Source organism: Antechinus flavipes, chromosome 1, assembly GCF_016432865.1.
Source record: "Antechinus flavipes isolate AdamAnt ecotype Samford, QLD, Australia chromosome 1, AdamAnt_v2, whole genome shotgun sequence".
NCBI classification, from domain to species: domain Eukaryota; kingdom Metazoa; phylum Chordata; class Mammalia; order Dasyuromorphia; family Dasyuridae; genus Antechinus; species Antechinus flavipes.
The window spans coordinates 428,375,881-428,390,731 of NC_067398.1; the positions used below are offsets into that span (position 1 = coordinate 428,375,881).

The 14,851-nt window shown below is 33.2% G+C and overlaps 1 protein-coding gene across 1 annotated transcript in view; it reads right to left on the reverse strand.

Moving 5' to 3' along the window:
- Positions 1 to 851: 851 nt before the first annotated feature.
- Positions 852 to 14,851, reverse strand: part of PIGN (phosphatidylinositol glycan anchor biosynthesis class N) — a 174,137-nt gene continuing 160,137 nt past the window's right edge. Inside the window, exon 28 of the mRNA XM_051969902.1 lies at positions 852 to 4,797. Within this exon, the coding sequence (XP_051825862.1) occupies positions 4,674 to 4,797 (124 nt within the window). The 3' untranslated portion in view covers positions 852 to 4,673. The remainder of the gene's footprint in view (positions 4,798 to 14,851) is intronic.

Sequence of the window (14,851 nt, forward strand, 5' to 3'; positions counted from 1 at the left end):
TCTACTGGGCTTATACCCCAAAGAGATACTAAAGAAAGGAAAAGGACCTGTATGTGCCAAAATGTTTGTGGCAGCCCTGTTTGTAGTGGCTAGAAACTGGAAAATGAATGGATGCCCATCAATTGGAGAATGGTTGAGTAAATTGTGGTATATGAACGTTATGGAATATTATTGTTCTGTAAGAAATGACCAGCAGGATGAATACAGAGAGGACTGGCGAGACTTACATGAACTGATGCTAAGTGAAATGAGCAGAACCAGGAGATCATTATATATCTCAACAACGATACTGTTTGAGGATGTATTCTGATGGAAGTGGATCTCTTCGATAAAGAGAGCTAATTCAGTTTCAATTGATCAAGGATGGACAGAAGTAGCTAAACCCAAAGAAAGAACACTGGGAAATGAATATAAACTGCTTACATTTTTGTTTTTCTTCCCGGATAATTTATACCTTCTGAATCCAATTTTCCTTGTGCAACAAGAAAACTGTTCGGTTCTGCACACATATATTATATCTAGGATATATTGTAACCTATTCAACATGTGAAGGACTGCTTGCCATCTGGGGGAGGGGGTGGAAGGAGGGGGGGGAAAAATCGGAACAGAAGTACTCAGTGAAAGGGAAAATGCTGTAAAAATTACCCTGGCATGGGTTCTATCAATAAAAACTTATTTTTTTTTAAAAAAAGGAAGATACAGTTTCAATTTCTATGAAAGTTTTAATTGAATTCAGCATCCCCTGATAATGACAACAATGTTAGTCAGCAAATATCCGAAAACCTAAAATGAAAATCTATCATAGCAAAAAGAAAGAGATTCTTAGGGGATGTAGTATTAGTTGTCCACACTTGAATTTCAATGATACTTTATTTATCTATTTTTGGCCATTTGATATAAAAATACAAAATTTACATTTCAATATTTCCCAAGACATTTTGTAAACCACAAAACAGGAAAGGTCCCTGCAGCTAAATCAGTTATCTAAGTGAATCAGAGGAGCCTATTTATAGATTATTGCAATATAAAACCAGAATTGCCCCAAAATATTTCCCTTTTGGTAAGACCATATCCGGCTCCCATATTATGAAGCATGCTTTGATTAACAAAATAATGTTCTGGACAAAACATACTGCACCTTTTACAAAGTAGAGATTAAAAGATTCTTTTATTCCTTTGTGTGAGAATTTCGAGGCAGAGGAACTGAAGAATAAATAAAGCAGGCTTGGTTTTAAAATGAGTTACACAGAATAAATATTTACATGAACAGTTTTCTTCTATTTTTAGAAAAACTGACCAAAAAGTCCCCAGGGGCATCAAAAAAATTCACTATTCCTTAAGTACATCTGAACCCAAAATATAACAATATCATTTTAATCCTTGGCACAGATTAAATACCCACAGTCTTATTTTAACATGGTCAAAATAGAAATCTGTGCATGTATATTTATACATAAAGCCACACACTGTATAATGTCTTGGCGGGTGTGTGTTGCAGCATTACCATAAATAATTTAAAACCAAGATACAATTCTAAGGAGAAAGGAACAAAGGACATTTTACCAAACTGATTCTCTGAATCTTCCAAATTGTGTTTGCTCACTCATCCAACAAGTTGAAAAATTTAGTAATCTTCAGCTGGCTTCCTAGTCATTACTGTGAATTAGCAACATTCTAATTTAATTCAAAAACAATTCCTTCTTTAAAATAGTTCTCATATCAAAAGAGCTTCATATCAGCCCAAGGCAACTTTTTAGTTATTTCGCTGTCAATTTGGGACACATGAATGTTATACCAAAGAAAAAGAAAAATGGTGTCTGGAGCAAAAGGCCAAATCTATGGCAATTTAGAAAGGTTACTTTATGGAAAGATTAAATAAGAATTGCTCCCAAATTTTTTTGTTGGTTCACACATAATAATCTAAATTTAATGAAAGGATATTCAAGTTTGGGGCTGTAATTTCACAGCTATAAAGGTCAACAGTCCAGTTTTCTAATACATACTGTAAACTCCAGTATTTTAGATTTATTCAGAAACTGCTTCCATCTTGGTTATTACAAAGACCTTGATTTCTAGATTTTTAATGTACCTCAAGCGTTTCTTAAGTGTATATAACATGCCAGGCTGGATGAATATAAAGACAGAAATGATAATGGTCTCTGCCCTTAAGGAATATACTCTATCTACAAATGTGTTGTATTTCTCCATTTGATTGACCATAGGTTGATAGGGTCTAGTGTAGCATACATTTTATATCTACTGACAATCAGAGTGTTCCATAAAATACTTGACAAGTACAAGTATAAGGAAGTACAATCACTTCATAAATATCTGTTCTACTCAACTGAAATATGGCTCCTTTAGTTTGATAGTGAAATATTTTATACAGAAAAAGATTCTCAAATGTATTCTGTTCTATGATATAAAAGTCTTTTGATACTTCTTTTTGTTTATATGGTAATTTAAAGATTACAAAGCACTTTTCTCAAAACTCTTGAGTGGTAGATAAGTTTGTAAACCTCAATATCTATAAATGTAAGATACTGCCATTATTTAGTTTATGATGAAATTGAATGTTTTCTCAATTGTAAAGTAGAGGTCAATCAAATAGAGAAATACAACACATTTGTAGATAGAGTATATTCCTTAAGGGCAGAGACCATTATCATTTCTGTCTTTATATTCATTATTATATTCTCTGGAACTACCTCCAGAGAAAGAACAGATGAAATCTGAGTGCACATCAAAGCATACATTTTCACTTTATTTTTCTTGCCTTTTTTTTTTTTTTTTGCAACAAGGCTAATATGGAGCTATCCAGTATGACATCTAAGAATATAATTTTTTGATCCTATGAGACAGACTGTAAGATGAGGTCTGATTTTTCCCGAATATAGACAGAGCTGAGATTTGAACTCATGTCTTCTGAGTAATCAAATGGTTTTTTCCATTGTACAACATATTAAACATTTTCTATTTTGCTGAGCTAAGAAGATGCACTAGTTTAAATTTACCCCTGGAAAAGTCTCATTCCCTTATAATTACTGGAGTTAAGAGGACAAATTTGCTTTTTCCTCACATTTGGTAGGATTTGAAGAAAGGAAAAGGATCACAGAATGTAGATTTAGAGATGAAAGGAACTCCAGGAGAAATAGTACATAGATTGAACTATGGGATCTATGAATTTGTTTTTAATTTTTTTTTCACAGAGATGTGTAACTATTTTAATGTGATTTGTTTCTTTTGCTTTCCTGTGAGTTTTATTTTATATAGTTATTCTGAGAAAAGGCTTTGCAGTCTTCACTAGATTGCTAAGTGGGTCTATAATACAAAACAAGGTAAAAAAATATTTTATCTACAACTGTATAAAGCTTAATTACTCTAATCAACACAATGATCCAAGACAATTCCAAGGGCTCTTCATGAAAAATGCCATGTACCTCCAGAGAAAGAACAGATGAAATCTGAGTGCACATCAAAGCATACATTTTCACTTTATTTTTCTTGCCTTTTTTTTTTTTTTGCAACAAGGCTAATATGGAACTGTGATTTGCATAACTTTATATATATGACTGGCATCAGATTGCTGGCCTTCTCAATGAGAGGAGAGGGAAGGAGAGAATTTGCAACTGAAAATTTAAAAATAAATGTTTAAAAAATAAATTTAAATAAAATAAAATAAAAAAAAAACCTTGATCTAGATCAACCTCTTTGTTTTGAGGTGAGGAAACTGAATCCCAGGGAAATTAAATAATTTATCCAAGACCATGGAGGTAGTAAAAATAAGTAGAATTACAACCCACACCTTTGGATTCTAAAGACTGTACTATCCCTACTGAATCCTGTGGACAAAAATGTCTATATCTAACCTTTCTATTTCAGTGAAATTTAACCTCAATTTAAGTCCTATTTTGACCCCTTATGGTCAGGCCACTGGTTTCTAGGCTGTGTTAATCAGTCACAGGACTCATTAACTTTGTCAATTTTCATCTGAATGGAAAATCTTCAAGGATTGACCCACTCCTATCCAAGGTCTAATCTAGCTGAGAGCAAAAAATCTCATCACCAAAAATTGGCCATCAAGTGATGAAATTTTGGAAGAAATACTGAGGAAATAAGAGTTCTTTTGAGATAAGAATTAAATAATATGTCATTTAGCCAGTTAGAAAATATGAGTACAAAAGTAATTTTCATATTGATAAATATAATGATGCCACCTGGTGATATATGTCAAAGTTGAGTCAAAGTTGTGGCTTGGGATATAATCAGCACAAGAAATATGTTAAGAAAATTTTCATGGACCCACAGACTATTTCTCCTCAGGTGCTGAATATCAATAACTGGAAGAAAAGCTGCAGCTAAAGGGAAAAATTGAAGATAAAGAATACTTTTATGGTGGTTCTTCTAAAGACATAAGCAGCATTTTTTTTGGATAAAAATTTGACTTCAAAAAAGGAAACTACTTAATTCTAGATATCTCTAGATTCAGAACTCCAAATGAATTATCCTTTATGGGTTATACATCATTATTAATCTTCCAAACCAAATTATGCTGAATCTTTGATGGAATGTTATAACATGTCAATCCTCTTAAATTAAGAGTTTAAAAACAGAAGCATAAAAGCAGGAGAGGCTGAATGAAATCCAGGTGCCATAGGAAATCTGCAACAGCATCACATGAAGTGGGGCTTGGTTTTCCCCCACAATTTGATTTTCTTTGTTGTTAGGAGTTGTGCCAGTCCACTGAGTAAGACCAAGAAGATAGTCATAGACATAACAATCACATAGTGGCTAATGCTGCAAAAAGACAAAAATGAAGAATAATTTAGTAGAGATAGAACACATACCTAGGAAATCATGACAAAAATATAATCATTAATGAAGGACTGGATCAAAATAAATTTATTGCTTAATTAACATTTGTTAACAATGTAGTTTAAGATTCTGAGCTGTCACTACTAAAGTCATGCTATCCAAATGCATGAGACAATTTCTGCTAAAGAAAACAACCACTGAGAAAGAAAACTTAAGAACATGGAGGAAGTTCCTTAGCTCTATGCATGGACATTTTCAGTCATGGAACTTAGGCTTAAAGAGAAAAAATAGATGTTTTTGTATGTTCTTAGCTAAAGCTACTGCTTTCATAACTTTTAAAAAAAACTGCTTCAAAAGTTAAAATTTAGTGTTCTACTGGCAATTACTATATTATATATAGTACACACACACACACACACACACACACCACACACACACACACACACACACACATATATATATATATATATATATATTCTTTTTACATTTTATTTGTACTGGCTGCAAAGAACCAGCAAGGATAGTTTCTCTGGAATTTATACTTTTTTTTATTTGGCAGGAGGATGATTAATAGTTTTTAAATTGTGAATAGAAACTAAAGTAATCACTAGTTATTCATTTTAATTTTCTTAATCACTCAGGTTCTCATTGTTTGGATAACAAGAGGTCCCAGGACAAGCCCTACTAGGTCATTCCTTGGGCCCTGATTAACTCAGAGGGATTATGAATAGTAACTTTCTGTTTTGGCCAGAAAGGGTCTTCTTCTTCTTCTCCATGCCATACCAGGAAACTGAATCGCCTCCATCTGAATTGTCTCGGGAAGATTTTGAAAATCACCTAACAGAATAAGATACCAGACACTGAGGTCCTTTCTTGAACTAAACTGCCAAGTATTCAAATTCTCCTGCAGAAGGCACAGCTCTATTGGGCTGGCCACTTTGTCTTTATGCCAAACAAAACTACACTTGCCAAAAAGACTATTTTATGGAGAACTCACAAAGGGCAAGGGCTCACATGGTAGTCAGAAAAAACAATGATACAAAGACACTCTCAAGGTTTCTCTTAAGAACTTTAGACTGCACAACACAGAAGATGCTGGCACAAGACTACCCTGCATGGCTGTGCTCTATGAGCAAAGCAGAATTGAAGTACTTCAAAAAAAAAAAACCCCAAAAAACCCATGAGATGTACAAAGTTAGAGAATCCACCACAATGCTCAGATGAATTGTTTCTGCCCAACCTATAGCTAAGCATTTTGAGCTTGTATTGGTCTAATCAGCTACAGCCAGATACACAATAACTTGTCATTTTGGTCCTCCTGAGAATGAAGGGCAACAACCAACCTCCTAGCTTTAATCACTAAATTGGTATTTTTCAGTCATGCTTGACTTTTTGTGACTATTTGGGATTTTCTTGGCAAAGAAACTGGAGTGGTTTGACATTTCCTTTTCCAGAGCTTGAGGCAAGCAGGATTAAGTGGCTTGTCCAGAATCAGGTAATTTTTTGAAGCCAGATTTGAATTCAGGAGAATAAGTCTTCCTGACTCCAGGCCTAGCATACTCTCCACTGTTACTTTACTGATCTTTACTCACATCCTAAGATAGAAATTTCTTTATTGACTGGGTTATCTTAAAAGCTAATGGCTGTGTAATTTTTTTCATTCAATCCTAAAAATATATTAAATAGTAATGGGAACAGAACATATCCTTGGGGGTACTCTAGTAGAGCACTCTACTCTAGTGGGTCCATTGAATGACCCATTAATGACTACTCTTTAGGTCTGGCCATTTAGCAAATCTAAATAAACCTAACAATGATTACCTAATCTATATCTATGAATCTCACCCAGAGAAGATGAGAAGCTTTGCCAAAGGCAATGCCAAAGTTTAGGTAAATGTATTTATAGTACTCTATTTTGTCAAAAAAAAAAAAAAGAAAGAAAATGAAGTTATTCTTGAATGATGTGCTTCTGATGAGGTAATATTCATTCTTTGTAATTACTACTTCATCTTACTTGCCCTAATAAGTTAAACTGATACATATACTAATAAGTATATCAATAGCTAGAATAAATGCTATAGTAAAATTTTTAGGGTTCCCTCATTTTTGCAGTTCCAAATTTCTAACATGCAAAAAAAGATTCAGTGTATCCTAGTTAACATGAAAGTAAGACCACATTATCTGCACAGGCAAATTTAAAGGCATCATTAAATTTCTTTTTCTAGGCAAGATAACAGGAAAGGATAGGCTACTTCTACAAATATTTAAACAATCCCTTCACTATTGATTTCCAGTTCAATATAACAGCACAGGAACTTTCCCTGCTAAGAAGAAACAAAGTATTGTGTTTTATATATACATATATATACATATATATGTGTGTGTGTGTATATATATATATGAAAAAAACAAGATTCAGGTAACTATCATCTAACAAGTCTCTTGAACTCATAAGGCAAACATCTATAGTAAAATCTAGCCAAGTCTTCTTTACTTCAGGCCTAGTAATATACCTTTGCCACTTAGCTGTCTTAAATACTCTATTACTTTATATTTTTTAAACTTGCATAAGGATTCCAAATAAGCAACTATTTGATTTTGCATATCTACTGATGAGTAACTGAGTTATGAGGCTGCATACCAAACTGAAGGTCTACAGAGATCACTGTCTCATGATATAAAACAGCATAGCAGTACCATGACTAAAAACTGAACCTCTTCACTTGAATTGTCTTAGAAACATTTGGCAAGATAAGGTATCAGCCATTAAGGTCTTCTCCTGAGCTGAATTGCCAAGCATTCAAACTCTACTGCAGATAGCACAATTTCAATGGGCCAGCCAGTAACCCAAATATCACATCCATGCTTATCTAAAAAACTCTTTTACAGACTATTCACACAAAACAACAATTTGGAAGTCAGAAATGGTGCAAGGACTTTCTAAGTGTCTCTGAAGAACTTTAATAGAGACTGTGAAACATGGGAGATATTGGTACAGAACCACCCAGCATGATGTACCCACATCAAAAAAAAAAAAAAGGCACTGTACTCTATAAGAAAAGCAGAATCATTGTAGCTCAAAGGAAATATGAGATGTACAAATCCAGAGACATCTCCAACCAAATGTTCTAACAGTTTACTTGGTGGTAGAGCCCCTGAGAACTCATTTTGGATTGATCAGCCAGAGTTGAACTATCCCCTGACCCCAACATCATGATATCTTTGGTCCTCTTCAAAAATGAAAAACCAACAATAACAAGTAACTAATTCAATAGCTCTTGCTATTCTATGGCAATTCCTCATGGACATCATTGTCAGATTAAAAGGAGGCTCAAATTTTTTGATACAGATTTTTATTGCCTGACAATTGAACAATGCTGTCAACTCTACTTTCTTTGCTCTTTATTTTAATGGAATAGAGATAGACCCACACCTATGGTTTTATTATTACAGAGAACTTCTAGATGGGGAAATGTTCCCTAATAAAGAAGTTAATATTTCTTTGGCAACTGATAATCTTAGACAGTTGTCTAGTACTGATAGATTAAGTGTCTTGCCCACGGTTACAAGATGAATATAAGTCAGAAGTGGTACTTGAATCCATCTCTTACTAGTTTTGAAGCTGGATCTCTATATAATATGCCAAATTGCCTTTCTTCCCTTAATAATAAAAATTAACATAATTAAATTATTATTTATATAATTAATTATTATATTACATTAATTAGATATAATTATATTAAATATTATTATTAGATCTAGAAGTTTTTCAAGTGAATTTTGCAGAATTTTTTTCCCTATATATAGACAATCTACTAGTTAAATCAAGCTTAAATAGTTAATGATTAGGTAATATTGTATACAGAGGAATATTATTAAATATTTTTGGAATGAAGTTAGCAAACTGATATAAATACATAGTAAGGGACCAAATTCTATATAGTATAAATATGGTACTGGAAATACATAATAAAACTATAAACTTTGAAAAATCGTTTCCTTAAAAAAACCTCCTTCCATGGGGCAGGTAGGTGATACAGTGGATAGAGAACCAGACTTGAAGTAAGGAAGATCTGAGCTCAAATCTAGCCTCAGACACTTAACATTTTCTAGCTGTGTGACTCTGGGCAAGTTACTTAACCCCAACTGCCTCAGCAAAACAAACAAACAAATAAATAAAGCAAAAACAACCTTCTTCCTTCTAACTTTGTCTCTAACCAAGTAGCTTTGATCAGAAGAAATCATAATCCTTTTGATTAGAAAGTGTGTTAATATTACCCTTATAATTCTCAAAACAAACAAACAAACCAACCTGAAAGAATTCAAATTAGGAGTGGACCTTTAGGAGAAATGATGTTATATCCAAAAATAGACTAGATTTTAAACCTAACACTAAACCATTTCAATGCTATTTCATTTTCAAAAACAGATCACTTCATGATTAGACAATCTTTTTTTCAATGGGATCTTTAATTAGAATGTTCTACCTTATAGGCTGAATATAACAAAACATTTTTAACAAAATACTGGAGAATTAAAGTGATAATAGTAGACAACCCTATCTGATCAAACTTCTATTTTCCAACATCAGAAAGCCTTTATGACAATCTATAAGGCAGATTCTATAAAACAGCCATAGTCCAAGAAAACTAATCTTTCATATCATCTATAATTCCGACTTATGTCTACAAGCCCATACTAGAGATCCTTGTCCTTGGGGATAATTCTAACTGATATTCATTCAAGATTAAGATAGGAAGGGTAAATAACTTGCTGTCTGATACAGAGGTTTTATATAACTTTAGAGGATCTATTTTTGTACTGCCTGTTTTGGTCAAATTGACACTGCCAAGAATTGGTTTGAGGATTACTTTTACGAAAAGCCCTATACAATGCTAAGAATAAAGAATAATATAATTTCATGACGATCAGATACTTAGTTTCATTATAAGTTATTCTAAAAACCAAAGCATATAATTCCTGCTTTTTGCTCTAAATGCCCTTTGTCCAAAACCAATAAAATATAATTCAGACGTTTAAAATTCATGACTTATGCAGAAAGGCAGGGTAACCTAAAATTTTATGAAAAGCACATTAATATAAAGTATAAAGCATATTTACATGTGTTACTTTAATGGTCTAGCATTTCTGATAACTTTTAAAAACACTATTGATATTTTAGTTGGGAGATTTATCTACTTCATGCAGTTTTCATTTAAATCTTGGTATTACCTTACCATGGCAGAGGTTGAAGAACACCAAGTTTCAACTGGTAAAGTCTGAGTATCATAATTTAAAGTATTCCTAAATTATTCAAATGAATGAAGCCAAGTAATCAATTTTAAGAGTCAAGAAACTATAGTATTGAAAATTACCTCTAGGAAAGTATTCAAAAATCCTTGTACTGAATCACAAGTTTCCATTATAGCTAAATGAAAATGCTAAATACTCTATTTTCCATTTGTATTTTAATAATATATAACCAAAAGCACCATGGAGGCATAACACAAACAATTTAAGGCCAAATGAACACCATCATTAAATCAACTAATAACATTAAGCAACTGAACTGATTGTGTACTAATCTGAGCTCACATACCATACTATAAAACTTGGGAAATGAATTAAAATGAATTTAATTAATTTTTTTTTTCATTAACTATGAAAGTTGTCCCAAATAAATTATTTCCTTAAAGTTCTAAAAGTATACTTCCTTAGTTTACTTTATTGAAAAAAAGGAGGGATTATTACAGGTTTGGGATACTGAATAGAATGAATGAATAGGAAGATCATAAACCAATAAACATAGAATCAATTTTTAGCCCAATATAATTTCATTGGAATATACACTTTAATTAATTGTGACTGCAAAATTACTTCAAAAACTCAATATTTTAAGGCTTTTTAAAAAACATCTAACCTTTATGCTTGTAGGATCAAAAAAAAAAAAAATCAAGAGTTAGAAAGGGTCATCTATTTCAACTCATGCTTGAACAAGAATGTTTTTTATAACATCCCTAAAAAGTGATTTCCACATGAAGAACTCTACTCCTTCCTGGAGCAACCATTTTACTTTGGGACAGTTCTAATTAATTGTTAAGAAAATTGTTACATTGAGATTAAATATGTCTCTCTGCAAATTTCTATTCAGGGCTCTACCCTGTGGATCCATCAGAACAAGAATATTCTTCTTCCATAGGATAACTTTTCAAGTATTTTGAAGAAGCATGTGCTCTCAAGTTCTTTCTTCTTTTCCAGGTTAAAAACTCTCCAATTCTTTCAACCAATTTTCCATCCAGAATAGCTTCCATTCTCCTGTTTGGTCTCTACTAGTTGTATACCATCTTGTTAACATCTTTGACAAAATTTAGCATCGAGATCTAAGCACAATACTTCCAAAGTGATCTGAATGGAGTAGAGTACTGAAGAACAATCATTTGCCTTGTTGTACCCTAGACCCTATGCATGTCTTAATATAGCATGAAATCAAAGTGGCTGCCAAGTTACACCGCTGGCATACTTACTTGCAGGTTCACTGGTGCTTTATGTCTCTTTCATGAGAATTTTTATGTTTTAATGACTATTTTACTCTCTGGTTCTAGAATATCAGAGCAGTTTTTTTTCTTGATTTCTTGAAAGATGCTCTCCATTTTTTTTTATCATAGCTTTCAGGTAGTTCAATAATTCTTAAATTTTCTCTAGTTCCCAGGTCAGTTGTTTTTCCATTGAGGTGATTTATACTTTCTTTTATTTTTTTCACTTTTAAAAATATTGATTGATTCTTTTTTTATTATAGCTTTTTATTTTCAAAATATATACATGGATATTTTTTGACATCCACCCCCACAAAACCCTGTGTCCTAATTCTTTTTCCTCCCTTTTCCCCCTTCCAAGTTGGCAAGTGATCCAATATATGTTAAACATGTAACAATTCCTCTAGACATATTTTCACAAACATCATGCTGCACAAGAAAATTCAGATCCAAAAAGGAAAAAAATGAGAAAGAAATCAAAATGCAAGCAAACAAAAACAAAAAGAATGAAAATACTATGTTGTGGTCTACATTCAGTTTTCACTGCTCTCTCTATGGGGGCACATGGCTTTCTTCATCACAAGACCATTAGAATTAGTCAGTGTTGATGAGATCCATGTCCATGTTTGACTGATTCTTGATAGCACAAAGAGTCATTAGTTTCCTTTGATCAATTCTAATTTTTCATGAATGATTTTCTTCAGTTAGCTTTTTTACCCCCTTTTCAAAGTGGCCAATCCTTTTCGATCTCCAAAAGAACCTTTTGAGCTTGACAGTCATATACCCCTTTGAAGCTTTATATGTAGGCATTCTGCCGGTTGCTATGCTCTTCTGGTTTTGTGTTCTGATATTCCCTGTCATATTAACTTTCTATGGCCATGGCTCTTTTTGCTTTTTTGTTCATTTTTAAAAGTTGAGCTCCGCACCTAGGGCAGAGAGGGTATTGTCCCAAGCTTTCTTTGCAGGGGGACAAGGACTTCTCAGTGGCTTTCTGTGCGAGGACCAGAGGAGCTACCAGCTTTTTCATTGTGTTGAGTTGGCCTGACTTAGTCCTGCCAGTTAGGCAATTTGCCTTTTTTCTACTTGGGTTAGAGGTCTCACAGCCAGCCTGCTGAGTCATTGGCTTACTGAAGTCAGAACAAGATGTCAAAGCTGCTGGTCTGTGCTTTGGCTTCAAAAGCCTCCCATTACATTCTTGCACAGCATTTGCACTGGGTTGCACCCCCCTTTTTACCTAAGTGATACAGACCTTTCTTGAAGTCCTTCTAAGATAGCTTAAGCTGGAAGATGGTTTCACTTTAAATTTTTGTGGGTTCTGTCATTTCAGAATCCATTTAGAGGCTTGATTTAGCATTGTTTCTAAAAGAAACAGGGGAGACCTTGGGCAGGTTTCTAGCTTCTCTCCTCCAAGTTGGCTCCACCCTATGCAAATTTTTTTTTCGTTTCATTTAAGCAATTGATTAAAGAAATATAAGAATTTATACTGATCAGTATTAAATTTCATCTTTCAATATACATTTCACATTATACTATTTGCAAATAATTTCAATAAAAACAAATTGTAAAATTTGGCAACTGCAGATTTTTATAAAATAATATCAACAATGCAATTTTTTAGCACTTTGAAGTTTGCAAAGAACTTAATATTCATGATCTTATTCGAACCTCACAATAATCCTGGGAGGTGAATATTATAAGTATATTATTATCTCTATTTTACAGACAAAAAAACTAAGAGAAAGATTAAATGATTTTCTTATGGTCACATAACTACTAAGTATCAGAGATGGCATTTGAGCCTAGGTCTTCCTAGCTCTAAATCTAGAACTAAATCTATCAGACAGGTAAAGCCATTCAGTACATATACTAAAATCTTCTCAAATGATTTACAGTATAGAGTTCCACAAAAAGATCAGAAGAATTCTGAAACCATCTAGCATAGATCAGGAAAGAATCGTGGCACCTTACACCTATTTATCTGGGTAAAACTAGGGGTGTGCTGATAAATGTTTGACAATTGGATCTCCTGGAAAAAAAAAAGTAGGTACAAAATATATTCAAGTTCAATTTGCATTCTTAACATTTTTCTCCCTCATTCTTTTAAATCCAGACAATCAACAAAAGAATAAATCAAATGTTCCTTTGTAGCTTTTTGAGCTCATAATAAAAATTTAATAACTGGCCCTAGGAGAGCTTTTTCAAACACATGAATGTGAGAACTAAAAGTATTTATATACTTCTCTACTCTGTAACCGAAGATATGGCAAATCTGGACAGAATGCAAAAAATAGAGATATGATGTTGCCAGCCAAGGTCCCTATAAGTGAAAACTACGTATGATTATAAGATTTGGACTGTAGGAAAAATTGAGTCAAGCCATAGAAAAAACACTTTCAAACCGTGATGCTGCAGAAGACTTTTGAGTGTCTCTTGGACAGCAAGGAAGTCAAATTAATAAATACTTAAATAAATTAATTCAGACTATTTATTGGATGGTCAAATACCAAGTTGAAATCTAAATATTTTGGCCATATAACAAGAAGACAGGTTTCATTAGAAAAAACCCTGATGTTGGGAAATATTGAAGCAAAAGGAAAAGGGGACAGCAAGGGATTGGATGGATAGATATTGTCATAGAAATAATGAAGATGAGCTTGGACAGATTTTTGGGAGATAATGGTGTATGAAGGGTCTAGTGTGTTATGGCCCATCGGATCATGGAGAGGTAGACGTGACTAAACAACTGAACAACATGCTGTATCTACTCTAAACTTCACCATTTCCCATTTGATAATAATTATATTTACTGTCATTTCTAATATGGAGGATTTGGGGAGGATAGAGTACTTTAAGGTGAGTATATTTTCATATTGAGTAGCATTAGGCACTTACAAGGGCTCTAATCCTCATCTTGCTTCTGATTTTGGAGTTGCCAAGCTTGAGTAGTAAAAAGAACACTGGACTTAGAGAGTCAGAAAACATGGTTGATTTTGTTTGAGTTGAACATGGTGATTTTTTTTTTCCCAGTTAACGATAATGAACTTAAGAAAAACAGACCATTGAACAGACCTTCCACTTTCACCCTTTGATGAACTTAAGGAAGGATACATGTCTAATACATCATATGGAATGGGCAAACTTTTCAAATGGGTTACAATCTGTGTTAACAAGGGAATATCTACATTGATGATATTGAGCACAGAACTATTGTAATATGGGAGTAAAATGGTTTAACACATCTCTAACAATTATAGCTTAATTTTATGAAGATATAAAATGAGGAGATAAGGCTAGTAAGATCCCAAATGTCCCCTTTCAGTTCTAGAGCTAATGAAAAATACAGTTCTAACTTCTGGACTACAACCATTTACTGCTGTTCTGTTTGCAATGAGTATTTCTTATTGCAAAAAAACCCCAGCTAATTTAGTAACATTGCTGGAAGAATCTCTCAAAATTACCTTAGAAACTAAGGAGAAGCACTTGATGGTGGCCAAATACTAGCC